We start from the raw sequence: 27352 nt of genomic DNA, 5'->3' as shown, positions 1-27352 counted from the left end.
CTTGCCTTAAACAACATAAAAAAAGTTCAAACAGCTAATATAACCCTCAAAATGGATTTTTACAAAGTGTTCGTCATGCAGCATGTCTAATCGCATAAGAACAGTGTTTATTTTGATGTTTACATTGATTCTGAATGAGTTTGAGGCTATGCCCTGTGACTAACGGCTAATGCTACACTGTTGGAGAGATTTATAAAGAATGAAGTTGTGTTTATGCATTATACAGAGTGCAAGTGTTTAAAAATGAAAATAGCGACGGCTCTTGTCTCCTTGAATACAGTAAGAAACGATGGTAACTTTAACCACATTTAACAGTACATTAGCAACATGCTAACGAAACATTTAGAAAGACAATTTACAAATATTACTAAAAATATCATGTTATTATGAATCATATCAGTTATTATTGCTCCATCTGCCATTTTTTGCTATTGTCCTTGCTTGCTTACCTAGTCTGATGATTCAGCTGTGCAGATCCAGACGTTTTGCCCTTGTCTAATGCCTTTCATAATGTTGGGAACATGGGCTGGCATATGCAAATATTGGGGGCGTACACCCCGACTGTTACGTAACACTTTACAGTATATAAGAAGGAGGAAACAATGGAGTTAAAGACTCACTGTATGTAATTTCCATGTACTGAACTCTTGTTATTTAACTATGCCGAGGTAAATTAAATTTTTAAATCTAGGGCACCTTTAAAATTATGGACTTCAGAGAGAAAAATCTATTTATTAAACACATTTTATTAAAATAATGAAAATTAAATAATAATTTAAAAAATACGTCCTTATTTTCATTATGGAATTTTGAAGGAGTTATTAAAATGTTCTTACCTAATTGCATTTTGATTTGGTCTTGTGGCATGCGTTGCCGTCTACCCAATACCAGAACAACATTCTTTCGGTTTAGGGTCTCTGCACAAGAACATAAACAAGTATGTATGACATTAATTCTGTTAAAACAATTGTAGCTCAATTTAAAACAAACAAAACCCACAAAACACTTTAAACTATATATTAAACTGTATTCCTTGTGAAAAAGAAGTACAATTTAGCATACTTTTTTTAAAAGATGAGTAATTATTACAGAAATGAAATCCTTTACAATAATGTACTTAAGTATTAAATGAATTTAACGCAATTAAAATGAATAGAGTTTATATTAAGTGTGATTAGCTGAACTTTAGTGTACTTTGTTGACATCTGCAGAACTTTTTTGTATGTAATAATTTCATAATTACTTCTATTGTCTTTGAAAGTGGACTCTCTTTTAAGTATACTTAAGTGGCCTTTTATTTCATTAATATTATTATGTCTGCAAGTACAACTTAAAAAAAATTGTAATATTTGGGGGGAAAATTAATACAAATTATTTGAAGTACATCACAAGTACACCTCTTTTTCACAAGGGATGCCAAATTATTTACCAACTAGTGAGGTGGTATGACACTTTCTATGTAACTGAAGAGACAGGAAATAGAAAGTGTACCAAGCACTGCAGAGCCCATGCAGCGTATAGAGTCGCAGCGAGGGCTGAAGGTCTGCAGTAGCTGGCAGCTGGAGATGTCCACCAACAAGATGTGTCCTGTTTTGGTCCCAATCCACAGAGTACCACTGTGCTGGACCAACAGAGCTTTTACAATCGCCAAAGATGGCACCATTTGTCTATGCTGGTCCTCATCCTGGGCTTTGGACTTTTTGGTGGAACTTAAACTGTTGTGGACATATACAAATTGTAAGGTTTAGGAAGTTAATTTCAACCTACTATTAACATCTGTCTGGGGTGATCTGTTCACAAGTGGTCAACCAAGGCACATTGCTGTTAATGCTAGCTACTGATATGTCTCAAATGCATCCCCTTGGATTTTGATGGAAGAGGCTCTAATTTCATGAAAACATTCAAAGTACAAAAAGTTGGGAAACTGTTCCTTCAAAATATACATTTACATTTTCATCTCACAACTAGTCTAAGTTGCACCAGGATCCCAAGATGTACCAGATTACATTAGATTACACAATAGATTACACTACAACTGAAAATTAGTCACATGTGTTTCTGACTACTTCTGGATGTGGTGTGAGTGATCCAGCCACAATACATTCTGGACCCTACTTGGACACTGTATTGTAGTTCTAATTACTTGTGATCAGACTCACTGAAACGGATATTAAAGAGTTAGCACACCCAAAAATGAAAATAATGTCATTTATTATTCACCCTCATGTCGTTCTACATCCATAAGATCTTCGTTCATCATCAGAACGCAAATTAAGATATTTTTGATAAAATCAGTTTCAATTGAAGTTTCAATGGCTTTGCTCTCAATAGAGGCCTCACTGAGCCATCAGATTTCATCAGCAATCTTAATTCTAATTTGTGTTCCAAAGATGAACGAAGGTCCTACAGGTGTAGAACGACATGAGGGTGGATAATAAATGACATTATTTTCATTTTTGGGTGAACTAACCCTTTAATAGCAGGTGTAAAAGGAGTAAAAAGTGTGCAAATGGCTTATATGATTGTGTGTGCCACTTCACCCAAGTAATTGCGTGCAGTCGATGAGGTTCACCATTCTCTCAGTCTTCTTATCCCAGACCTCCACAGTGTGGCTTCTTGTTTTACTCACATACACATGTTTGTCCACCACTAACCGTGATATACAAGCATCATTGCTGACTCGACCCTGCTTCCTAAAAAAAACAGATCAACATCTTTTAAGAACTGAACAACATCACCAAGAAATTCCATGGAAGGGGCTGTTTAAAGGATTAGTTCACTTTCAAATTAAAATTTCCTGATAATTTACTCACCCCCATGTCATCCAAGATGTTCATGTCTTTCTTTCTTCAGTCGAAAAGAAATTAAGGTTTTTAATGAAAACATTCCAGGATTTTTCTCCATATAGTGGACTTCAGTGGACCCCAAACGGTCAAAATTAGTTTCAGTGCAGCTTCAAAGCATTCTCCGTAATCCCAGACAAGAAATAAGGGTCTTATCTAGAGAAACCATCGCTCATTTTCTAAAAAAATTAAAATTTTATACGTTTTAACCATAAATGCTCATCTTGAACTAGCTCTCTTCTTCTTCTCCATTTGAATTCCATTAGTGTAGATGCTGCTAAGTGTATTACTGCCCTCCACAGGTCAAGGTTTGAACTAAATTGTCATATACAATATGCTAGTGCAAGAATATAACAATTAGTTCAAACTTTGACCTGTGGAGGGCAGTAATACACTTAGCAGTGTCTACACTGCTGGAATTCTTATAGAGAAGAAGAAGAAGAGATCTAGTTCAAGATGAGCATTTATGGTTAAAACGTATATATAATTTTTTATTTATTTATTTTTTTTTTTTTGAGCAATGGTTTCCCTAGATAAGACCCTTATTCTTCGTCTGGTATCGTTTAAAGCCCTTTGAAGCTGCACTGAAACTGTAATTTTGACCTTTAACTGTTTGGGCTCCTTTGAAGTCCACTATATGTAGAAAAATCCTGGAATGTTTCCATCAAAAACCTTAATTTATTTTCGACTGAAGAAAGAAGGACAAGGACATCTTGAATGACATGGGGGTGAGTAAATTATCAGGAAATTTTCATTTGAAAGTGAACTAATCCTTTAACCAACCAGAAACCAGTTTTGTTTTATGTCACGTTTAGGCAAATCCAATTTATCCGTCCTAATCTTACTAAACTTGTCTGCTGCCTTTGACATTTAGCTACTGTCTATGATCTGTCTATAATCTAGATATCACAGGAACTACATTTTGCTTGCATGAATCAACAAAAGGGCCAATTCCCATCAGCTAACCAACTGGGAGTGCCTTAGGGTTCTGTGTTAGGCCCCTTGTACACAATCGCACTGTGCCTAAACATGACATTTCCTCTTTGGGCATGAGATAAGCAGCTCTAACTGTCATTTCTGCCAGTGCTAATTTTGTAGATTCATCAAGCTGTGTTACTCTACAGTATTAGCACATACCTCTACCTGACTCCCATACCATGTCTTCATTGGACGCTACTGACGCAACTAGTGAAAAGTATATTGAAGCTATTATAATCAGTGATGCATCTACATTGGAAGCAGTGTGACGCAAACCCTGTTCTATTTCTGATATACTCCATGAGCTTGCGCTACTTCTGACAACAGGACAACTGGATTTGGAACGTTCGCCTTAACTGTGTCCTCAAGCTGTCGCATCCAGTGAAGACACGGTGTCAGACTCAGGGTTCTGAGTTTGGAATTTGGGTGTCCACATACCTTTAGCCATGTAGTGTACTGTATACAGTATATATACCTTGAGCAGAAAAGGTAAATTTAAGCTGTTTTTTTTTTTTTTCACAAGAAGAAAAACTGAACCTACTGCTCATTGTGTTACATTCACAGGTGTAGTTGTGCTTGTTTTCAGCAGGTTTGGGGGTACTTACGGGAGGAGCTGTTTAGGTTTGGTGTCTATGCTTCTATAGATGTTGTATTCCACTGAGAACAAGATCACCCTGGTGCCACAGGCCGCCCACAGCGCTTTGCGCTCCTGAGGGTGATTGGATGGGCCGATACACATCAGCGGAGTGTTCACATCACCAACTTGCAGTGTTTTCACTGGACCACCATTCTTTACCTACAGTCATAAAATGTACCATATATCAGGCACCTGGCAAAGTGCTGTTTTGGGGTTTCTTATACTCATCAATGTTGCATTTATTTGATCAAAAATGCAACAAAAACAGTAATATTATGAAATATTATTACAATTAATAAAAATATAGATTTTTTTCTTAAATATAATTTATTCCTGTATTGGCAAACCTGAATTTTCAGCTTTTCAAAAATTAATATAATCCATATATATTTTATTGAAAAACAATGTGGAAAACTAGATTGTTACAGTATTTTATTTTTTGACATTAAACATTTTGAATCTGATGACTACACTGACTGTTGGGTCGAATTATTGTTCTTCTGAAAAAGAAAAAAAACCCTTTTAATTAATTTCATAACTGTCTGAAAGAAGTATTTAATGCTCACAAAGGCTACATTTTTTATCAAAAATGCTGTAAAACATATCATCAGTGAAACACTGAAGCGCTACATAAATAAAGGTGACTTGACAACTTAAAAACACTAATATTTTTAAAATATTATTACAATTAAAATAACTGTTTATTATTTGATTTTTAAAAAAATATAATTTATTCCTGTGATGGCAAAACTTAATGTTCAGCATCATTACTCCAGTGTTCGGTGTCACATGATCCTTCAGTAATCTGCTAATAAATCTGCTGAAATTTGCTGTTCATGAAACTTATCTTATTATAAATGTTGAAAACAGCTGTGATGCTTCACATTTTTGTGGACATTTTTTTCACATTTTTTAGGATTCTTGATGAACAAAAATAAATAAAAAAATGTAAAAAAACAAATATTTTATTTGAAGAAAAAAATATATAAAATTGAGATGGAAATCTTTTGTTATATTATAAATGTCTTTAATGTTGTCATGTTTATATTCTCCAAAGAAGCTTGAAGCAGGAAATCTCACAAAAATCTTTAAAGGATTAGTTTACTTTCAAATTAAATTTTCCTGATAATTTACTCACTCCCCATGTCATCCAAAATATTCAAGATGAGCATATATGGTTAAAACGTATATAATCTTAAATTTGTTTTAGAAAATTAGCGATTGTTTGTACTTTTGACCTTCAACCGTTTGGAGGCCATTGAAGCCCACTATATGGAGAAAAATGAATGAAACACAATGAAACTAAACAAAACTCTGACAGCTGTCACTTTTCATCAATTTAATGCATCTTTGCTAAATAAAAGTATTAATTTATTTTTTAAAAATGACTTTTGAATGGTAATGTATGCAATAGTGCTAAACAATTATATTTTTAGAATTTACCATCAATTAAAGAAGGCATTCTCAGATGATTCTCCTTTATATCTGTAAAACTGTATTATACCGTACATATATAACAAATAATACATGATAAATACCTTCAAGACTGAATCTTCATAAACAACTAGTGTCCCGTTTGCTGTCCCGACCAAAAGGTAATTCTTTAAGCATCTGAAAAATTGAAACATCATTCTCTCATTTTAAGGTACATCATCCAAGCAGCCATGTCACTTCATATCCAGAAATTCAGATGTAATCACCTTTGCTGGTCAGTGTGAAAGTACAATGACGTCACAGAGTCATTCACACTCTTCAGACAGTGCAGAACCTCTGCGTTTATCGTGTCCATGATGATGAGTGAACCCGACTGTGTACCAGCAACTAACCAGTCATTGCATGACCCTGGAGCTCTGATGATCACCATGCAGAGGACAGGACTGCTGTCAATCTCCTAAAAGAGGGTGGGAACACAGTTAACTTCACTGTTAAATGAATTGATCACCCCAAAATAAAAATTCTATCAACATGTTATCACCCTCATGCCATATAAAACCAGTATGACTTTCTTTTTAAGATATTTCAAAGAATTTTATGTAACCCAACAGTTTTGGTTTTCATTGACTTCCATCGTATGGACAAAAAATCATATACAAAACCAAAACTGTTTGGTTACGAACAAAATATCTTTTATGTTCTGCAGAAGATTAAAGTCATATAGGTTTGGAATGACAAGATGGTGAGCAGATGATGACAGAATTTATTTTTGGGTGGACTATCCCTTTAAAAAAGGATTGTGGGTGAACTGGTTGACATCTAACTGAAAACTATGATAAATATTACATGTACTGTAGAACAATAAAATGAGGATGATAGAATCATTTGTTTAGATGAAATAGTACTTAGCAAGAAAACTTAATGTGTATTCATAATTCATGCCATTTGTTGGGGTAACAGTCTTTTAAAGCTCTTTAGTACCTGGCTTAATCTTCCCCCCGTCTCCAGATCCAGTGATGTCACACAGCCCACTTTCTGGCTACTACTGCCGCCCCCGATCCACACACGTGTATTTGTACCTCTGTTTGCACCTCCACCTGCACTGGAGACAGCGAAACACTCGCCTGGCAAACTCATCAGGTTCAGCTCTCGCATCAGACAAAGCATCTCTGCAGAATTCAGACGATCAAACACCTAAAACGTAGACACATTGAATGACACAAATGTTTGCACTGAAAATTCACATTATAATGAGTCCAGAAATTGTTCTTTCTCAGATGTAATCAGTTGTCTAACCTGAGCAGATGTAGGTCTGTCCTGAGGGTTTTCTTTCAAACAGTCCCTCATCAAAGACTCAAACCCTGGCCACGGAGAACAGCCATAATCTTTAACTGGATCTATATCAGTGATTATAGAGAGTTATTAATATTATTATATATTAACAATCAAATTAAAATATCATATTACATTACACTAGCATTCCCCCCACCCCCTCACCCCCCAATCACAGCAAGTGCTTTGTCCTCCTTCATTCTTATCTACAAGTGTGAATGATTGTAAGCTCCTTAGGACTCTTAAACCTGGGACACACTGACGTCAAAGAACTAGCAGCGAGGAAAGCTGACTGTGTCGTCACCTTGCATCAGCTGTGTCTTGGCCAAAAAGCTGTGCTTGAACATACCAAAAGGACTAAAGGTGACATGTGTGCCTACATAAGTAAATATCTGTCAATATTACTTCAGGTATCAATAGTCTATTTTTGTCATTCAAGGGAAACCGAAACTAGGACTGCAGATATACAAACCGTAAACAAAGCAGCACTTGCTTATCATTTTGAATATCAATCACAATGATCAATTCATTCCAGTCGGCTTTTGTTATTATGAAAATACTTGTGCACTGGAATGCTCGGGTAAGATGATGTAAAATTATAACAGCCTTCTTGATTTCTTTGCTCGCTTTCATCAGTTTGGCTTTTACTCTCTTGCACTGACTCATTCGCTAAGTTGAACAGCCAATCAGAGTTTTCTCTCTCACCGACGGCCCAACGCCGATTCAACATGCCGTCCGACTAGAGTCAATGGTGCGGAACACACTGAAAAAACAAGCCGAACGATGCTCAAAAACGGCCCTACTTTGCAGACAGTCGGCTTGGTATGTCCCGGCTTTTAGGAAAAACAAGTTTTGCCATGTGGGTAAAAAGACAAATAAATCACAGATTTTCACATACTCCACACATATTTCTATTGCACAAAATGGAAATCCTCTATATCTGCTCACAGGACTGTATACACTTAATGAGTGTTGTTTGTGACACAACAAGGTATACAAACTTGCCTATTAAGGTATACATGAATGCATGGGTGAAAATTCAACATTACACAATTATGTTTTGACGCTATGTGTTCAGCCCAATGCTTAGATTAATCTGGATTTGGACTGAAAAGTGAATTGTGTGTAGGAAAATCCTTAAAGACACTGTTCTAATGGTGAATTTTAAACTAAGCTAATAATAACCCTCACACCGGAAGAGGGGCTATACTGTGTCCACCTCACACAACAAAAGCCAATCAGAACGCTGTCAGAAAGGTGCTAATTTGCAATTCGCTCCTGCTCAGGAAGGATTAATAGGTACTGTTTGAGACAGACAGAAAGTTGTTGTAAAAAGACTCTGAAGCTCTAAAAAGAGAAACGAGGAAGTTCGGCAAGAAGGGAAATTTGGGGAATTCGGAAACAGCAGCAACAACCAAGTGTGTTCCCGCCATTTTCAGGAAAAGAACATTCACCTTCAACGCATATTTCCTTTGCGTGTCTTCACCTAACATGTAACTGCCACAATAACATTCCACTCTTAATACTTTTATCAATCTATTGCACTTTACTTATTTATCCTTTCATAGCATTCATTTAGTAGTTAGTTACTCTTTTTGTGAATAAAATTCCTTATATTACACTTGTGTCGTCCTTGTGTTGATAATACTGTAAGAGGCTCTATTTGATTTGATTTGATTTGATAGGGACAGTGTGTGTTAATGGACAGACATGATGCATGAATGTAAACACACCGGATTGTAGCCGAAGGCTAATTTCCATCCGTTATCCCGGGGGCTGGGGTCACAAAGGGCCACAAAGGGCTCTACAAGTGAAAAGTGAATGATATCTCACAAAAACTTCAGATGGGTCAGATGACAAACTCCATCCAATTTATATAATTCTTACTCAGTCAACAATCTTCCTGGATTGTACTTTACTGTCAAGGTGAAACTCCTTGGCTGGATCCCCGCAAACAAAGAGTCACCTTACACTCTCAAAACCAAATTTATTGTTTGAATTTACTTAAAATTGACAGAATTTGAAAGCTGAGACTTTGTTTCATATCAAAAGTAACAGCTTAAAAGCTTATTGTGATTTATCGGATGGAGGCACACTACAAATAATGTTTAGTGAAGTTTTGTTCACACATCCAGTGAAAACAGTACAGACTAAAAGATTGATTCTTGGGATTTAAGAATTGATAATGGTTCATCAAAATTAGAAATTGATTAAAATCGAGAGATTAATATTTTCAACCAACCCTTTGTAGTGTATATACAAACGTCAAAATAAACAAAAGAACTCAGAATGCTACCTGGTAGTTTTCCTTGCACAGCCACCTCATCAAACTCACTGGGAAACTTCATCCCATCAGATATCCGCTCGCCATAGGTCAAAAGGTCATACAGGAGCAAACCAAATGAAAACACATCTGCCTGGACATTATAGATGACATTCCCTCGGGCGACCTCCGGGGCTCTAAAACCTGTATGTTTTTAAGACACAAGATTAGAATATATAAAAGTAAACATCCTAAGTTTTTTTAATTACTGTTTCATAGAGGATATGTAAAAGGGACCTGGTGTCCCTTCTGAGCTGCGGACGCCCATACTGCAGCAGTACTGTGCTATGCCGTAGTCTGTAATTTTTGCGATGAACTCAGCGTCCGTCTTCAGGTTAAACAACAAAACGTTGTGTGGTTTCAGATCTCGGTAGATAATCATAGAAGAGTGCAGATATCTGTTTGAATACAAAATGTGGCAGAGATGCTGTCCTAAAGTTTAAACTTGTATTGAACCCTGAACATTTCTTTAAAGGTGACTACATTTTTGCATGTTGTCTAGCTAGTGTACCCACCTGAGACCATCTGCCACATGCAGTGCTATCCTGTGCTGTAGTTTCCAGCTGAGACTGCCATTTTCACGCTCAAACAGTGAGTCCAGAGAGCCACATGGGGCGAGTTCCATCACAAGAATGTGCGGGTTACAACCAGCGGCCAAAAGCCCCACAAGACTGGGGTGACACAGTCGTCCAAGTACTGCCAGTTCCTGGAGACAAATCATTTTCAAGAAAATACACCAACAATGTACTGATGCTGGTACTAGGACACAGCTTGCTAATGTCCCAACCAGGAATAAGTTAAGACTTGCTTGGTTTCTTTTTCAAATCACATAACTCACCTGTCGTACCAGCCGATGAACATAAAGCGAAGATGCATGTTTGTTAAAAATCTTCACAGCAACTTCTTCGTTCTTATATACAGCTTTATATACTGACCCGAAACCTCCATCCCCTTCAGTAAAAAAAGACTGTTAGTTCCGACTTCCTACAGAAGTCCTACAGAAGTTTCTTTTTCTGTCTCTGGCTATATGGTTCATTCATGTACTAACCCAACAGATACTCTTTAGAGAGCTCCATCTCCAGCTGCTCTGGATCCAGTATGGTGCTGGATGGCTGGTCGCTCAGTACCAGGTCCGGAGAGATCTGAGAGATGGGCAGAGTACAGCTGGGGTCCTCTGGGTTCACCAGCAAACCATCTTAGAGACAAGAAACCAGTCAGGTAGCATTTTGCACTATTTTTATACAGCAGGTTATCAATAAAATATTTCTGTTTCAGAAACCTGCATTGATGTTAGAGAGTAGATCTTCCAGCAGCATTTTCTGGCAGTTTTGTCCATCGCTAAAGCTGTACAGAGCCCATTTCTTAAGCAGTGTCTCCCCGGTGCCGTGGACATCTGTGGCGAGGAGGCCTGGATACCATTCCTCCAGCAGAGAGTCAATGTGATCCACCACCTGCCCAAACAACACACGACCTACATAGGACAGAGACGTCATAATTGTTGTCATCATCATCAACACCATCATCACCTTATCATCATCAACACATCATTATCATCACCATTACAACTATCACCACTATAAAATCATCATATGTAATAATAACCACAATCATCCTATCAAATGTACAGTATCACTATCACCATGCCCATCACATCACACACCATTATCATCACCCCCATGCAGAGGTGGGGGAGTCAGTAACATGACTTGAGTCAAGTCGCAAATTTAAGGACTTGCTTGACTAAATGAAGAAAATGACTTGACTCGACTTGAGAATCAATTTGCAAAGCCAATATTTTAGAACTTTTAAATTCACTTAAAAAAGGATAGGAAAGAAATCCCCTGGAATTCGATTCAATTCAAATATTGGCTCTTAATGAGAACATTAATTTCTGTCACTGCCCTGTAGGTGATAAATCATTGAAAATATATATTTCAAAATTAAAAGTGCCGTAGAACATCTAAAAGATGTAATATAAGTCTAAGGTGTCCCCTGAATGTGTCTGTGAAGTTTCAGCTCAAAATACCCCATAGATGTTTTTTTTATTAATTTTTTTAACTGCCTATTTTGGGGCATCATTAACTATGAGCCGATTTAGGCTGTGGCCCCTTTAAATGCTCACGCTCCCTGACCACAGAGCTTGCGCTTGCCTTTAACAGCATAAAAAAAGTTCACACAGCTAATATAACCCTCAAAATGGATCTTTACAAAGTGTTCGTCATGTCTAATCGCGTAAGTATGGTATTTATTTGGATGTCTACATTTGATTCTGAATGAGTTCAATAGTGCTCCATGGCTAAAGCTAACATTACACACTGTTGGAGAGATTTATAAAGAATGAAGTTGTGTTTATGAATTATACCGACTGCACGTGTTTAAAAAATGAAAATAACGACAGTCTTGTCTCCGTGAATACAGTAAGAAACGATGGTAACTTTAACCACATTTAACACTACATTAGCAACATGCTAACAAAACATTTAGAAAGACAATTTACAAATATCACTAAAAATATCAAGTAATCATGAATCATGTCAGTTATTATTGCTCCATCTGCCATTTTTCGCTGTTGTCCTTGCTTGCTTACCTAGTCTGATGATTCAGCTGTGCACAGATCCAGACGTCCTGCCCTTGTCTAATGCTTGAACATGAGCTGGCATATGCAAATATTGGGGGCGTACATATTAATGATCCCGACTGTTACGTAACAGTCTGTGTTATGTTGAGATTCGCCTGTTCTTCGGAGGTCTTTTAAACAAATGATATTTATATAAGAAGGAGAAAACAATGGAGTTTGAGACTCACTGTATGTCATTTCCATGTACTGAACTCTCGTTATTTAACTATGCCAAGGTATATTCAATTTTTAATTCTAGGGCACCTTTAAGCCACTGACTTGCTTGGTTTGTGCGAGACTTGAGAATTGACTTGAGATTTGTTGGTAAGAACTTATTTGTGACTTGAACATGTGATTTGCTTCCACCTTTGCTGCCATGACATCATGATTTCATCATCACCATCTTTATAATATACCATTATTAATACCAATATAGCATTATCAACATCACATCCATCAGTATCCCACAATCAGTAAATCATCACCATCAATTCACCACCCCATGACATCATCACTATATTAATTACATCACATCATCATATAATTATCACTTACTTCTATCAAAATCATAACCATCATCACTAACATGATTGCATCATATCACCATCACTATCTTCATCACCACTACAATCATTACTATCACCAAGTCAAATGCATCACTATCATCACCATCACCACATTATCACAAAACCATCATAATCACTACTATATCATCATCACATCACTTCCATCATATCCAACAACCACGTCTCTTACCTTTGCGAGAGCAGGGGACGGTGATCTTGATGAAGCTAGCAGAGCTCTCTTCTACAGGCAAGGCCTCCACTAGACAGTAAGCTTCAGCAGACCAGCTCAGATAGATGCCCTTCCTCCAGTAGATCCGGTTTGGTCTTAACGCTTTCTCTGCTGAATAACACACACACAATTAACCAACTTACATCCTATTCATTTGGCAGACAGTTTAATCCCAATCAACTTACAGTGCATTCATTTTATTATACATTATATTAGTATGTGTGTACCTTGGGAATCAAACCTATGACTGCCTAGCACAATGTTTGACCAGTTACAGGAATCCTTTATGCTGACTTTTAGAGTTTGTGTTGTGTTACCTATGCCATAGAGCAGGAAAGCAGACACTTCCAAAAGACGGCTGATCTGTCTGGACCAGTATCCCATGGGGAAGTACGGCATCTCATAAAGCCGAATAATCACCTCTGAATTTTCACAATGAGGGAGCTCAATCTCCGGCCTGTGATCTGACAGGCTGGGCACATATCAAACACAAAAAATTACAACCATACAACACTTTTTATAAATGTGATACAAAAAGGGTCCTATTGCTACAGGTACCTGCTAGGTATAAGTAACTGGTCATCTCCGAAGGGCAGGGCTATTTGAAACTTCTCCAATAGTTTGAAGTACTGAGTCAGATGATTCTTGGGAAAACAGTGATTTTTGTCAAGAAACTTCTCTACAGCGGAGCGCTGCACCACTCCTCTAGTGCTGTCCCATTGACCAAAGCTCCTCAGTGTCAGCGTCTGTTAATCAACACAACAGATAAGACGTTACTGCTGTGAAAGTGGGAATTTGTCAAAAAGAGATGTAAGACTGTGAGTGTATAACCTGTGAGATGACGTTACAAAGCCACTGTGGGTCGATAAAGTACAAATCCTTTAGCTGAAGCACTGGATCATCAAAGTGCAGCAGGACACCTGGAGACAAATACAGACAAGAGAGCCTATTTACTCCTGCAAGTGATCACATTTTAATAATAAAGATGTAAACCAGGTCCAAAACAATTTGTGATCAGATTGCTCAAGCCACATTTGGAAGATGAAACACACATCAAATTTGTAGTGTAAACTAATCTGCCTTGATGTATCCAGTGACAGCAACAGCGTAACTCTAATTGTGTATTCAAAGTGTTCAATTCATTCAAAATTCAAAAATCCTTTTTCACATTCATCTTGGCTGAGGGGGAAGAATAGTCAGTTTAAGAGGGGAATGTCCCTCAAGCCCCCCTGTGGCACCGGCTCTGGAAACACCCATATACTGGACATAAATAGCAACAGGAAGATATCAGACAGAGTTTCAGGAGTGAAACAACTCTAACCAGCCTCGCTGAGGAAGTGGATAGCGTGTGGTAACTCTCCCTCCTCTAGCTGCAGCTGTGTTTCCTGAATTATCTCCAGTAGTCTGCTATGCCAGAGGACTGGGAAGTCAGCGGGCACACACAAACTCTCCTGCAGAACTCTTCTCTCCAGCTCCACATAACAGTCTGGAATCAGCTGCCCCATTACTGGCTGACCCTGGATCTGCCAAAAGTACAGACACAATTCATTAAATAAATGCAATGTGGTTCCGGTGACATCACCGAAGTGATGGCTGCTTGAAAGATCAGAAAGATACTATTATTGTCAACAATGAAGATGGGGCTCAAGTACATAATATGCAAAAACAAAATAAGCAATTACAATTAGAGTGAGGAGAAATGCGGGGTCAAACACAAAGTCAACATTAAATGTCTTCCCAGATGATACAGCGCTGGAGTGGCGAGGCGCCGGCAAATCTGAGGAGATAGTTAGCTTGGATATGATTCTCCGAAAATTGCATGACTTGAGTAGAGACCATTGAGATCAGCTAAAATAAATTAGGGAGCATATCCAAAACACCAGTGACCAACCGGAAGAAGCAGAGGAAAGAATCGTGGGTTTGAAAATATCACAAAAAAACTGAAAGCATATTAAGTTTTAAAAAATTCAGACAGAGTTAGAAGCAAGGATAACAGACCAAGAAGGCCATTTGTGATGGAACAATATCAGGATCTACTGGGTCGTATAAGCTGGACAAGAGCAATTTGCCATCTATGATCACTATTGTCTAATATTTTCAATTGTGAAATTGATGATTTAAACATGCAAAAACTACGTACTATGGCTTGGATGAAATTCTTAAAAAAATTGATATTTTACAAGAAATTATACTGTACTTCTAGAACAAAATAGATGAAGATTCTCAAGGAATGAAAATCATTGAATCTTTGAATCTACCTACAGTTTTTGCATGAAACAATAAGAAACTGTAATCAGTTTCTTAAGTAACTGTTGAAGAACTGAACATTGCTATAACAGGGTTGAAAGTAAATAAGTCAACAGGCCCAGATGTTTTTTTTTTTTTATCATCTCAGAATGTTTGCATATATGTTTGTGTAAATTAATAGTATAATTTGTATAAAGTTGTATATTGGGTTAAAACAAAGCTAAATTAATATACTGATTATACATAAAGGAGAGATGGGAACAGGAAGTCTTTCAGTAGAGGAGTGGGAAAGTATACATGAGTCTTAATGGAAAACAACAACAAAAAAAAAAAATTCTGGAGAGAGTTTGTTTGGAAGGGCGCAGCTAGACTTTTCTTCACACCTGATCAGATCAAGTAATAGTCACATAGATCGAGTTGCTAGTGAAGTTGCGGGGTTAACAAGGCAAATAATTTTCGTTTTGTACTTATTACAGACATAATATACTTTATAAGAATGTATATTAAGAAACAGTCATAAAAGTGTACAGAGTGTACAAAAAATCTTGTATTGTTTCAGAAAATTTGATCTATAGCAGACTATTTATATTGACTACTTTTATGATAACTCTATGGTATTTTATTGGTTAATATCATTGATAATATTTGCTAATAAGTGCCATGAAAAACTAAATTTGTAAATCACCTTAAATTCAATGAGTTCTCTGTAGATGGCTTTGCGTAACCTGCTAATGGACTCGGACTCCTCACAGGCGCGCAGCATGTGGCTGTCTTTGACTACTGGAAACCCGGGCTGAGACAGCAGCTCTTCTCGCAGCTTTAGAACACACTCCTGTAGGTGGCGCTCTTCACACACATCTGCATGAGTTCCAACCAAAATCACAGGAGACTGTCCAGCTACGGCCTGAGAGAAACAGTTTTTTTATTAAAATATGCAAATTATGTCATTTTAAAACCTAAACCAAATGTTCCACAGATCGGTCTGGTTTTATATTCATAGTAAAAACGTTATATTGACGTTTTGATACTACTTAAGGAAAATCTACTGTTTGCACAACATTTCCAAAATGATTTACTTTGGTTGTACAAACTTCCAGCCTCAGATCTAATATTTCTCAAAGTTTATGGTAATTTCTCAAAGTTTATGTTAATTTGGTTATCTTTTTTTTTTTTTTTTTTTTTTTTTTGGTGTGCTTAATACAACGTTTTTTAAAAAAAAACTATACTATATAGCATCTCGGCAGCATGATTGTGTATATTAACTGTAAATTAATTGTAAATGTATTAAACTGTATATGATTGCACGCCTCTATATATCCAACTTTATCCAAAACTATATATCCAACTTTATCCATATATACTGCATAGCAAACCTCAACTGCTTGATTTTTTTTTTTTTATCATCGCAAAATGTAACTCCACTATTGCCCAGCTCTTTATATAAAGTTGGATATATAAGTATGTCCAAGATTATTTGCATAAATACATTATACACATGTAGAGCACTATATATTGGGATGTAATGGTAGACAAAAATGACGGTTCAGTACGCACCTCAGTTCAGTACGTTTTCTATTAAAGTTACAATTAACAACAGAGCCCAAAGTGTTACATTCAATCACTATTTATTTTTAGACATAATAATCAACAAAATTGTATGCAAAAATGTAAATTGCACAAAAGCCACAAAACTTCTAAAGCCAATTATAAAATTATGGTTTTACTCCAATTCGTTGTTGAAATATAAACATTTACACAGCAGCTGTCATAAATTGTTTTCATGACAGATTTATTTAAACATACATTAAATAATTAAGGCATCACTAACAGGTTAAGTAAACACAGGCTAATATTGTGCATTTAATTAGCGAAATGCTCTTCTTTAAAGTTCTTTTTTCTAGTGAACTAACAAGCTGTGGACACTGAATGACTTGCCTGAGGTAAATGTAATGCTTTGTGACATTGTTTACAAGCTGATTGACTTTCCGCATTTGAAACACTGATTGTGCAATTACATGAGACGTGATGTTCATTCATGTTTATTTCATTCTATAACCAGTAGTAAAAAGTTATAGCTTGAACTGAGGCACTTATGGAGCGATCTTTCATGCCACATCAAGAGCATCAGAAAATAATTTATTGTTTAAATTTCCTGAAAAGAAATGAACAGAACTTGAAAGATGAGACTTTGAATCTGATCAAAAGTAATAAAACACAAAGCTTATTGAAATTATTGGACAGGAGGCACGCTATATAACGTCTAGTGAAGTTTTATTGAAGCACCAAAAGAAAACAGCATAGACTAAAAGATTGATCTTAGCATTTAAGAATCAATACTTATTTATTAAAATGAAGATATTTAAAACCAGGTGTTTCAAATTAATTTTCACACGTGAAGTGGTTAAAACAACGCTGTGTTTGTTTGGTACACTTGCATACCTAACCAAAATACCCATAACGAATATGTGCACCGTTACACCCCTACTATATACTGTACTATACAGCATACCCCAACTACTTAAAGAGATAGTTCACTCAAAAAATGAAAATTCAGTTAACATTTACTCACTCTCATGTTGTTCCAAACCTGTATGAATTTCTTTTTTCTGCTGAACACAACAGAATATATTTTGAAGAATATGGATAACCAAATATTTGATGGACCCCATTGTCTTCTATAGTATTTTTTCCCCCATACTATGGAAGTCAATGGGGTCCATAAACTGTATGGTTAACCATATTCTTCATAATATCTTCTTTTGTGTTCAGGAGAAGAAAGAAAACTTGAGGGTGAGTAAATGATGACAGAATTTTCATTTTTGGTTAAAGTATCCCTTTAATTTCTTGTATCGTCATAAAAATTATATTATAAACTATGTTATAAACTGTAAACTATATTATTGCACAGCTCTAATCTGCTAAATGTAGTTAATGTAACATGACTTAGAATGAAAATGTTTGAAAAACGTGTTGTAAAAGCATTCTGTGCTTGCTGGAATGAGTAAAATGTTAAACTTACTTTAATGTTAAAGAGCCAGGGTTTTATGGCATCTATCTCACTGGTTCCTTTTTTCAGGTCATACAGCACTAGATAGAGAGCCCTGGAGCTCATAAAGTGAGGGTGAAACCCACTGCATTCTTCAGCACCTGCACAATAATAGAAAGAGGAAAACCTGTAATTTCCAAATTATATTTTTCCACTGTTGATTTGTTGCCAGCATTGTGTAGATGCTCACCAGATAACTCCCAAACATTTAGCAGCATGTTCCTCTTGTCTTTGTTCCTGATGGACCAGTTTCGGACGCTGACGCCAACGGTTTGCTGATCAGATCGCCACTGAGAGCGCTTGAGTCTCATCAGCTGCTGAATCAAAGAGCTTTTCCCGCTACACGGGCTGCCCGCCACGATGAGCTTCATGCGGTAATAAGGGACAGCTTTCTTCAGACGCTGCTGCAAGAACCTGTTAGAACCACAGCGAATCAGCAATCACATTATTATTCAATATTAAAGACTCCATGAAATGGCTGGACAAGGTATTTGAAAACTGGACAATTGAAGGTAGGCAATTGAAACAGGACATTTGGGTGGGGGCGGGCCATATTATAAGGCCCCTCCCTTTTTTAAATAGCCAGTAATCTTTCGTTTATATCATGAACTATGATTCCTACAGCTATTTAGAGGCAGATGGTATTTGTAATTATAGGGAGGGATATAAATACACTAGATAGCATTCTATTGGGCAAAAAATTTAATACGCCCCTCTGTGCAAGATAAGTCATCAATATGTTTTGCCCTTTTCCCCGGAAGAGAAATACTATATGTATTACTGCTAAAAGTTTATTTAAAAAAGTTAAGTTTAGAAGCATATTAGTGTCAAGGAACAGACAAGGACTACAATTTTGATTTCATGTTGTCTTTAAACCTTAAATTAAAAAAGATTAAAAGAGAGAGAAAGAGAAAGAAAAAGAGAAAGAAAAAGAGAAAGAAAAAGAAAGAACAATATTTAAACTGATATAATAGCTAATATTATAAAACGGCACTTATACAAATCTGAATACTAAATCCAAATCCAGGGGTTTACATGCAGGGGTTTAAGAAAATTCAGGAGAACAATATACTGTTTGAAAAATTAGATCTTATATTATCATCTGCCAATACGGGCCAAAAAATGAATAAAATAAAATAAATAAAAAAATTTAATTGTTTTTAAATAGCAATCATCAATTCTAAACAATACAGATATGGATATAACTTTAAAGGGACAATGTCTAAATGAGACATGCAGACCTGATGATGTCTTTGGTTTTGCTCCCGATGTGTTTGAGGTCCAGCTGGAGCTGCAGACCATCTAGAGGTAGATCCCATAAATGAACCAGCTTTCCCATCTCATCAGGGAAAGAGCGCAAACCTTCATTCTGACTGACATCTAGAGACGTCAGGTCCTCCAACATACCAATCTGAGGAGGGATCTAAAGCATAAAGCACAAAACACTAACTTCTTATCATTTTATAACAAAAATACCATTTCAGGGACAAAGACAGACCAAAACCGCAGTGTTCAGTTGAATCAGAGTGTGATATGAATGATACCTCAGTGAGTTTATTGGAGCTTAAATGAAGTTTTTCCAGTCGTGCCCACTTGTAAACGGGGCCGCTCAGGTCGAGTGCGGAGATGTGATTATGACTGAACATCAGCTCTCTCAGGTTTACACTGACCCAGAAAGCTGGACCCAGAAGAACGCTAATACTGTTATTTCTCATGTCCACCGAACGTAAACTAATCAGAAAAAGAGACAGGTGTTAAAAGAGAGAGTTATAAAACAGTCTAAAAAGAACCTTCCAAGTTCAAAACAATTTAGGCTTTATTAACAGCATCTTTAACCAGAGTGCAAATTATACAATTATTAAGACTGTAGGAGGGGTGACGATTAGTTGGGAATTTCTGCAAGTAATTGCGGGGCGCAATCTGTTGAGACACTTTTAGAGCAAACAAAATTGTCTCACGTTAGCGTGTACCGCATAATGTTTCAAAATGTGATGTAATGCGTAATGTAATGTTGGTTACACTGTCAATACAGCGTGTAATTTAATGTTTATCCTGCTGGAATGCCTTGCCACATAGATTTCCGTAGTATTGCAGACAGAACTTTTACAAACTTACAAAAGGCAAGTTAAAATGATTTTCAAATGTAACATTTATAAAGCATATCACAGGTGCTGTTGATTATTTTTTATTGTGTTATTATTATGTTAATTTGAGAGAGAAAAATGCACTTACTATGGCAAGTTCATGATTATTTCAGGAACACTTGTAAAATTGTTCTGTGATAATTTAATGGTGGTTATTTTTGAGGGAAGGTGTGACAATGAACCTGTATGAAAACAAGACAATAACAACAGGAACAATAAACAGAACAATTTTATCCATCTAAATTTCCATGAAACAACATTTGAAAACTATTTAACATAATGTGTAACATAATGTAATGTGACATATTAAATTTAATCCAATGTGAACGGATTGGATGGTTAAAAGTAGACACTCATTTTGTGGCGGCTGGTAGTAATGCTCTAACTCTATGTATATTATAATAATGTTAACCAGCATTAAATTACAGCTTAAACTATTAAGATTTTAGAAAGGCTGCATTATTTACACAGTAGCCTAAAACAGTGTTGTTATCATTAGCTAAAACTAAAAGTATTAAAAATAATTTTCTGTTTGTCAGGATTATGCTCCGTTCAGTGTCCAAGTCTGTGTCAGCTCCCATTCAGTCAGTCACGTTCGACGTGCCTTTCTTCCCAGAGGTGCATGAGGAGCTCCAGAAGACCTGGCTGGCACCTCATACGGCCAGACTGCGGTCCTCTGCCTCCTCCACTCTCACTACCCTCGATGGTGGGGCCGCCAGGGGGTATGTGGACATTCCACAGGTGGAACGTGCGGTTGCGGTGCATTTATGCCCGCAATCGGCGGCCACCTGGCGGAACCGTCCGCGTCTCCCGTCCAAGGCGGGTAAGACCATGGCCGCTCTCGCGGCCAAGGCTTACTCAGCTGCTGGACAGGCGGCTTCTGCCCTACACGCCATGGCGATTCTGCAGGTCCATCAGGCGAAAGCGCTGAAGGACCTGCACGAGGGTAGTGCTGACCCAGGAGTGCTTCAAGAGCTGCGCGCCGCGACCGACCTCGCCCTCCGGGCGACGAAGGTCACGGCACGTGCCCTGGGTCAAACGATGTCCACCCTGGTGGTCCAGGAACGGCATCTCTGGTTGGACCTGGCTGAGATGAGGGAAGTCGACAAAGCTCGCTTTCTTGACGCCCCCATCTCCCAGGCTGGCCTCTTCGGCGACACCGTCAAGGACTTTGCCCAGCAGTTCTCGGCGGTGCAGAAGCAGACGGAGGCCATTAAACACATCCTGCCCAGGCGCGATGATGCCACCAATCCGCCTCGGGCTGTGCCTCTGTCTGCTCCTCGCCGAGGGCGTCCCCCTGCGGCTCAGGCTCCTGTGAGGTCAGAACCCTCTCACCCTCCTCGAGCCACCCGCAGGAAGGCCACGCCCCCCGCCCAGGCCGCCAAACCGCCTTCAAAGAAGGCGAAGAAGCGGCCCTGAGACGGGAGACCCGGAAGTTTTGGAGGTTGCCACGGAGACGGTGACCGCACCGCTCCCTCCCCCGGGACAGGGCCCGGGGGAAAATCCTGTGTTTTGTTTTCTTCTGTTCCGCCGCTGGCCGCGAGGTACCCACATTTTCAATAAAAGAGCAATTTCCAAAACCTCTGGGTCATATGAGAAGGTCCGCGCTGAGGGTGAGCGAGCTTTCGCTCCCTCTCTCTCAGCCGTTCCTTCCTTCGCCACGGGCAGGGTCTTGGAGCCCCGGGAACGCACCGCCTTCCCACGCCACCCTGCCCACTCGGAGCCATGTGAGTGGACTCCACTCACAGCCTCGACCTCGGGGCGCACTGCCTCCCGAGTCAGGCCACAGTGCTCCATGCGGCCCCCCTGTGGGTACTTCTGTTGTCCGGATGGTTCCACTCGTACGGTGCTTGGAGGTGTGGCTACGCCTTCCCAACCCGTCCCGTTGGCTCATTCGGACAGTCAGACTCGGCTACGCGATTCAGTTCGCCAGGCGTCCACCCAGGTTCAGCGGCGTTCTGTTCACCTCGGTGACAGGGCCCAACGCCTCTGTCCTGCGGGCGGAGATTGCGGTTCTCTTGGCGAAGGATGCAATAGAGCCTGTCCCTGCAGCCGAGATGGAGTCTGGGTTTTACAGCCCTTACTTCATAGTACCCAAGAAAGGCGGGGGGTTACGACCAATCCTGGACCTGCGTGTCTTGAATCGGGCCCTTCACAGGCTCCCGTTCAAGATGCTTACCGTGAAACGCATTCTCACGTGCGTTCGCGCCCAGGATTGGTTTGCAGCTATCGACCTGAAGGACGCGTACTTTCATGTCTCGATCCTTCCTCGACACAGACCGTTCCTACGGTTTGCGTTCGAGGGGCGGGCATATCAGTACAGGGTCCTACCCTTCGGGCTGTCCCTGTCTCCTCGCGTCTTTACCAAAGTCGCAGAGGGGGCCCTTGCCCCACTCAGGGAAGCATCCTCAACTATCTCGACGACTGGCTCATTTTGGCCCAGTCACGAGAGCAGTTGTGCGAACACAGGGACCTGGTGCTCAGGCACCTCAGCCAGTTGGGGCTTCGGGTCAACCGGGAGAAGAGCAAGCTCTGCCCCGTGCAGAGCATCTCTTTTCTCGGTGTGGAGCTGGACTCGGTCAATATGACAGCACGTCTCACCAACGAGGTGCTGAACTGCCTGAACTCGTTCTCGCGGGAAACAGCGGTCCCACTGAAACAATTTCAGAGGCTCCTGGGGCATATGGCATCCGCAGCCGCGGTCACGCCGCTCGGATTGCTTCATATGAGACCGCTTCAGCACTGGCTGCACGACCGGGTCCCGAGGTGGGCATGGCACCGTGGCTCACTCCGTGTGGTCATCACACCGAGTTGCCGCCACACATTCAGCCCGTGGTCGGACATTGCTTTTCTACGGGCCAGGGTGCCCCTAGTGCAAGTGTCCAGGCATGTTGTTGTCACAACAGATGCCTCTGCCACCGGCTGGGGTGCCATATGCAGTGGCCAGTCGGCGTCGGGGTCCTGGACGGGATCCCATCGCCATTGGCATATCAACTGCCTCGAGTTGCTGGCAGTACTCCTTGCGCTGCGCCGGTTTCGACCGCTGCTGCAGGGCAAGCATGTACTGGTCCGGACGGACAACACATCGGCGTATATCAACCACCAGGGTGGTCTACGCTCCCGTCGCATGTCGCAACTCGCCCGCCATCTCCTTCTGTGGAGTCAGCGCCGACTCAGGTCGCTGCGCGCCTCCTACATCCCGGGCGAGCTCAATCGTGCGGCCGACGCGCTCTCACGACAGCTCACGCTCCCAGGGGAATGGAGACTCCACCCCCAGGCGGTCCAGCTGTTATGGAGCCGGTTCGGGGAAGCACAGGTGGACCTGTTCGCTTCTCTGGAATCCGCCCATTGCCAGTTGTTTTATTCGCTGACCGAGGGGACCCTCGGCACGGATGCACTGGCACACAGCTGGCCCCGGGGCCTACGCAAGTATGCGTTTCCCCCAGTGAGCCTCCTTGCACAGACACTGTGCAAGGTCAGGGAGGACGAGGAGCAGGTCTTGCTAGTTGCGCCGTACTGGCCCAACCGGACCTGGTTCCCGGAACTCATGCTCCTCGCGACAGCCCATCCCTGGCGCATTCCCCTGAGGCAGGATCTCCTCTCTCAGGGGCAGGGCACCATATGGCACCCGCGTCCCGACCTGTGGAACCTCCACGTGTGGTTCCTGGACGGGACGCGGCAGACTTGAGTGACCTACCGCCCGCGGTAGTCGACACCATCACTTCGGCCCGAGCCCCCTCGACGAGGCGCGCTTACGCTTTGAAGTGGAGTCTGTTCGCTGAGTGGTGTTCCTCCCGCAGGGAGGACCCCCGGAAATGCCCGGTCGGTGTTGTGCTTTCCTTCCTTCAAGAGGGTTTGGAACGGAGGCTGTCCCCTTCCACCCTGAAGGTCTATGTGGCCGCCATCGCAGCACATCACGATGTGCTCGACGGCAAGTCACTAGGGAAGCACGACCTGATCATCAGGTTCCTCAGAGGCGCCAGGAGGTTGAATCCCCCTAGGCCTCGCCTCATTCCCTCCTGGGATCTCTCCATCGCCCTCTTGGGCCTTCGGGGAGCTCCCTTCGAGCCCCTTGAGTCAGTCGAGCTGAAACATCTGTCTCTTAAGACAGTGCTCCTGACCGCGCTCGCCTCCTTCAAGAGGGTTGGGGACCTGCAAGCATTTTCGGTCAGCGATTCGTGCCTGGAATTCGGGCCGGACTACTCTCAAGTCATCTTGAGAACCCGGCCTGGATATGTGCCCAAGGTTCCCACCACTCCCTTCAGGGACCAGGTGGTGAACCTGCAAGCACTGCCCCCGGAGGAGGCAAACCCAGCCCTTGCGTTGCTGTGTCCCGTTCGTGCTCTGCGCGTTTACGTGGACCGCACGCAGAGCTTTAGAAGCTCTGAGCAGCTCTTTGTCTGTTTTGGAGGTCAGCAGAAGGGAAAGGCTTTCTCCAAACAGAGGTTGGCCCACTGGATAGTGGATGCCGTCGCCTTGGCGTACCAGTCCCAAGGCGAGCCGTGCCCTCTCGGGTTGCGAGCTCACTCCACTCGGGGTGTTGCTTCCTCCTGGGCGTTGGCGCACGGCGCCTCTGTTGCAGACATCTGCAGAGCTGCAGGCTGGGCGACACCAAACACATTCGCGAGGTATTATAACCTCCGAGTGGAACCGGTGTCCACCCGTGTGCTTTCTACTCGTAGTTAGCCATGGGTGTTCGCTTGCTGTGCCATTTCCCTCGGGAGAGGGAATGCGAGCACTGTTTTCGCTCCTCAGTTCAGTTCCCCATAACGGCGAACCCTGTGGAGTTCCTCCTGCATCCTGCGGCAGACAGACGGAGGCGTCAGGCGTCAGGTCCAGTAGGCGTCAGGCGGAGGCGTCAGGTCCAGTACTTGCGTGTATGCCCAGTTGGTCTGCCCTTGTACTGGGCTAGATGCCCATATGCTGTGATTCCCCTCGGGTAATCCCATATGAGATTGTCCACGGTAAGGTTTCCCTGACGGTAAACCCGTGTCTTTCCCTGGGCGGCTTCGCTTTTGCCCCGTCTCTGATTGCTAGTCGTTCCTCCCGAAAGGTAGGACCTACATCAGAGATCTTCCATATGCGTTACTGTTCTCAGACCAGTCCATATGTGTCTTCCACACGTTACCTCCCTTCGGGCAGGGTGTGGTCTCCGTAGCTTTCCCCTCCTCGGGAATGCTTTCCCCTCCTCGGGAACGCTTTCCTGTCGTTTTTGTCGTTGCTGGAAAACGAGGGATTGAGTCCGAAGCACTCTCCCCCGTGGGGTAGGAACAGCAGCTTCGACTTCTCCACGGTAACGCCCTGTCCTCTCCATCCCACCGGTATGGAAGACATTCCTGGGCTTACTCTGGGCGCTGGAGGGTTGCGAGTATGGGCCGCATTTGCACTTGGCACACCTCAGCCTGCCAGCACCTGCCTCCCTAACACTCGTAACGTGGTTCAGTTGCTATGGCGTTTTCCACGGGACCCCATTACGTCAGTATCAACGTAACGTTGAACGTTACTGACTGAATGGGAACGTCTAGGTTACTAATGTAACCCCCGTTCCCAGAAGGAGGGAACGGAGACGTTACGTTCCCTTGCCATAGCTTTGTGCCACCGCTGAGCGGCCAGATACCTATCTCGGCTCCTCAGCAAAAATATGAATGAAGGTGAGTATGCCGGCCCTATTTATACCCGGATGCCGGGGGAGGGGCCCGGCATGTAAATCTCACAGGCCAATTCCCATTGGCTTGTTTTGTATCCTTGGAGGTGATTGGGCTCCCTAGCGAGACCCCATTATGTCAGTATCGACGTAACGTCTCCGTTCCCTCCTTCTGGGAACGGGGGTTACATTAGTAACCTAGACGTTTCACTCAGTTCACCTGATGTTCATTAATTAGCTCATTAGTTCCCTCATTCTCCCTGTATATACTCCCTGTTTTGTTCAGTTCTTTGGCCTGTCTCGTCTTTGTGTAGTGGATGGACCTTAAACAGTGATTATTGTGGTGTGTTATTTCCTTTTCTTTTTTCTTTCCACCCCATCACCACTGACCTAAAAGCAGTGCAGCTACTCTGCCTTGACCAGAAAGACCACTCACACTGGAAGAACACACCTAAGACTTTCTAGATCTAGACTGGACTGCTCACTCTGCATCCTTTATTACATCAGCTTCAGAAGATTTCACCACAAAGAAGATCGGCATTAGAAGATTTTGCCGTGTTTGTGGACTGAGTGCTGGTAAATAATGGCTAAGACTGACTCTAGAAATATAATGGATAAGTTAGAGGAGGTAATACCTTTTGAATCCCCCATTTCCAGTGGTCCCACCCAGCCAAGATTTTCCTGTGTCTCCAGAGTTTCCTGTGTCTCAAGAGTTCCAAGTGTTTCTAGAGTGCCCACCCAGCCTTCCTCTTCTCCTCCTCTATCAAATCCAGCTGATTCATCAGCCCTTCCTCCGCTGGTTCCTGTCAGTCCCTTGGCTCTTCCACAGTTGGCCCCATGTAGTGAGATGAATCCGCCATGGGTCTTCCAGTCCCCAGCTTTGCCTCGTTCTGAGGATCCCCCGTCTCCATCTCCAGCCACCAAGCCCCGGACTCGACGTCTGTCCTCCGACCCATCGGCTCCACCTTGGCTCAAAGCTCCCTCAGCTCCACCATCGCCATCATCCTACCAGCTCCACAAGGCTCCCTTGTCCCCCCGTCTTCGGCTTGGTAAGACGTCATCATGGTAGCACCACGGCATTTCTGGCTTCCAGTTACATCTCTGCCCTCTCCGCTTTTTCTCCACCGTTGTCCTCGGTCTCATGAGCAATCTCCACCTTGGCCCTCCAATGCAGTGTCACCCCGGCTCTGTGTCTCCTTGGCTCCGTCAGCGACCGGTTCCTTCACAGAAGATTGCATTTCTGGTTCCATCGCCCAAGTCTCTACCGTGGCTCCTCCCTCCAGCAACTCCCCCTGAACATCATGCTGGCTAT

At 41.5% G+C, this 27352-nt stretch overlaps 1 protein-coding gene across 5 annotated transcripts in view; it reads right to left on the bottom strand.

The window, feature by feature from the left end:
- The window catches only part of lrrk2 (leucine-rich repeat kinase 2), a 55858-nt gene that overhangs the window by 2208 nt on the left and 26298 nt on the right, over nt 1-27352 (bottom strand). The window contains exons 26-51 of one of the 5 annotated variants that reach the window (XM_067380358.1): nt 20485-20578; nt 19797-19983; nt 19494-19675; nt 18443-18666; nt 18226-18353; nt 15892-16110; nt 14281-14482; nt 13791-13879; nt 13518-13705; nt 13277-13431; nt 12921-13070; nt 10827-11018; nt 10596-10742; nt 10386-10498; nt 10063-10253; nt 9785-9945; nt 9521-9691; nt 7189-7289; nt 6874-7086; nt 6159-6349; nt 5997-6069; nt 4427-4617; nt 2541-2693; nt 1492-1715; nt 837-917; nt 450-574 (exon numbers count right to left, since the gene is read on the bottom strand). In XM_067380358.1, coding sequence (XP_067236459.1) covers nt 450-574; nt 837-917; nt 1492-1715; nt 2541-2693; nt 4427-4617; nt 5997-6069; nt 6159-6349; nt 6874-7086; nt 7189-7289; nt 9521-9691; nt 9785-9945; nt 10063-10253; nt 10386-10498; nt 10596-10742; nt 10827-11018; nt 12921-13070; nt 13277-13431; nt 13518-13705; nt 13791-13879; nt 14281-14482; nt 15892-16110; nt 18226-18353; nt 18443-18666; nt 19494-19675; nt 19797-19983; nt 20485-20578 — 4145 coding nt within the window. The remainder of the gene's footprint in view (nt 1-449; nt 575-836; nt 918-1491; nt 1716-2540; nt 2694-4426; nt 4618-5996; nt 6070-6158; nt 6350-6873; nt 7087-7188; nt 7290-9520; nt 9692-9784; nt 9946-10062; nt 10254-10385; nt 10499-10595; nt 10743-10826; nt 11019-12920; nt 13071-13276; nt 13432-13517; nt 13706-13790; nt 13880-14280; nt 14483-15891; nt 16111-18225; nt 18354-18442; nt 18667-19493; nt 19676-19796; nt 19984-20484; nt 20579-27352) is intronic. The other 4 variants (XM_067380359.1, XM_067380361.1, XM_067380362.1 and 1 more) reach the window with 4 other exon arrangements.

This window comes from Chanodichthys erythropterus, chromosome 24 (genome assembly GCF_024489055.1).
Source record: "Chanodichthys erythropterus isolate Z2021 chromosome 24, ASM2448905v1, whole genome shotgun sequence".
Lineage (NCBI taxonomy): Eukaryota > Metazoa > Chordata > Actinopteri > Cypriniformes > Xenocyprididae > Chanodichthys > Chanodichthys erythropterus.
The sequence above is the reverse complement of the archived record's forward strand: the minus strand, read 5'-3'. Positions and strand labels throughout refer to the sequence as shown.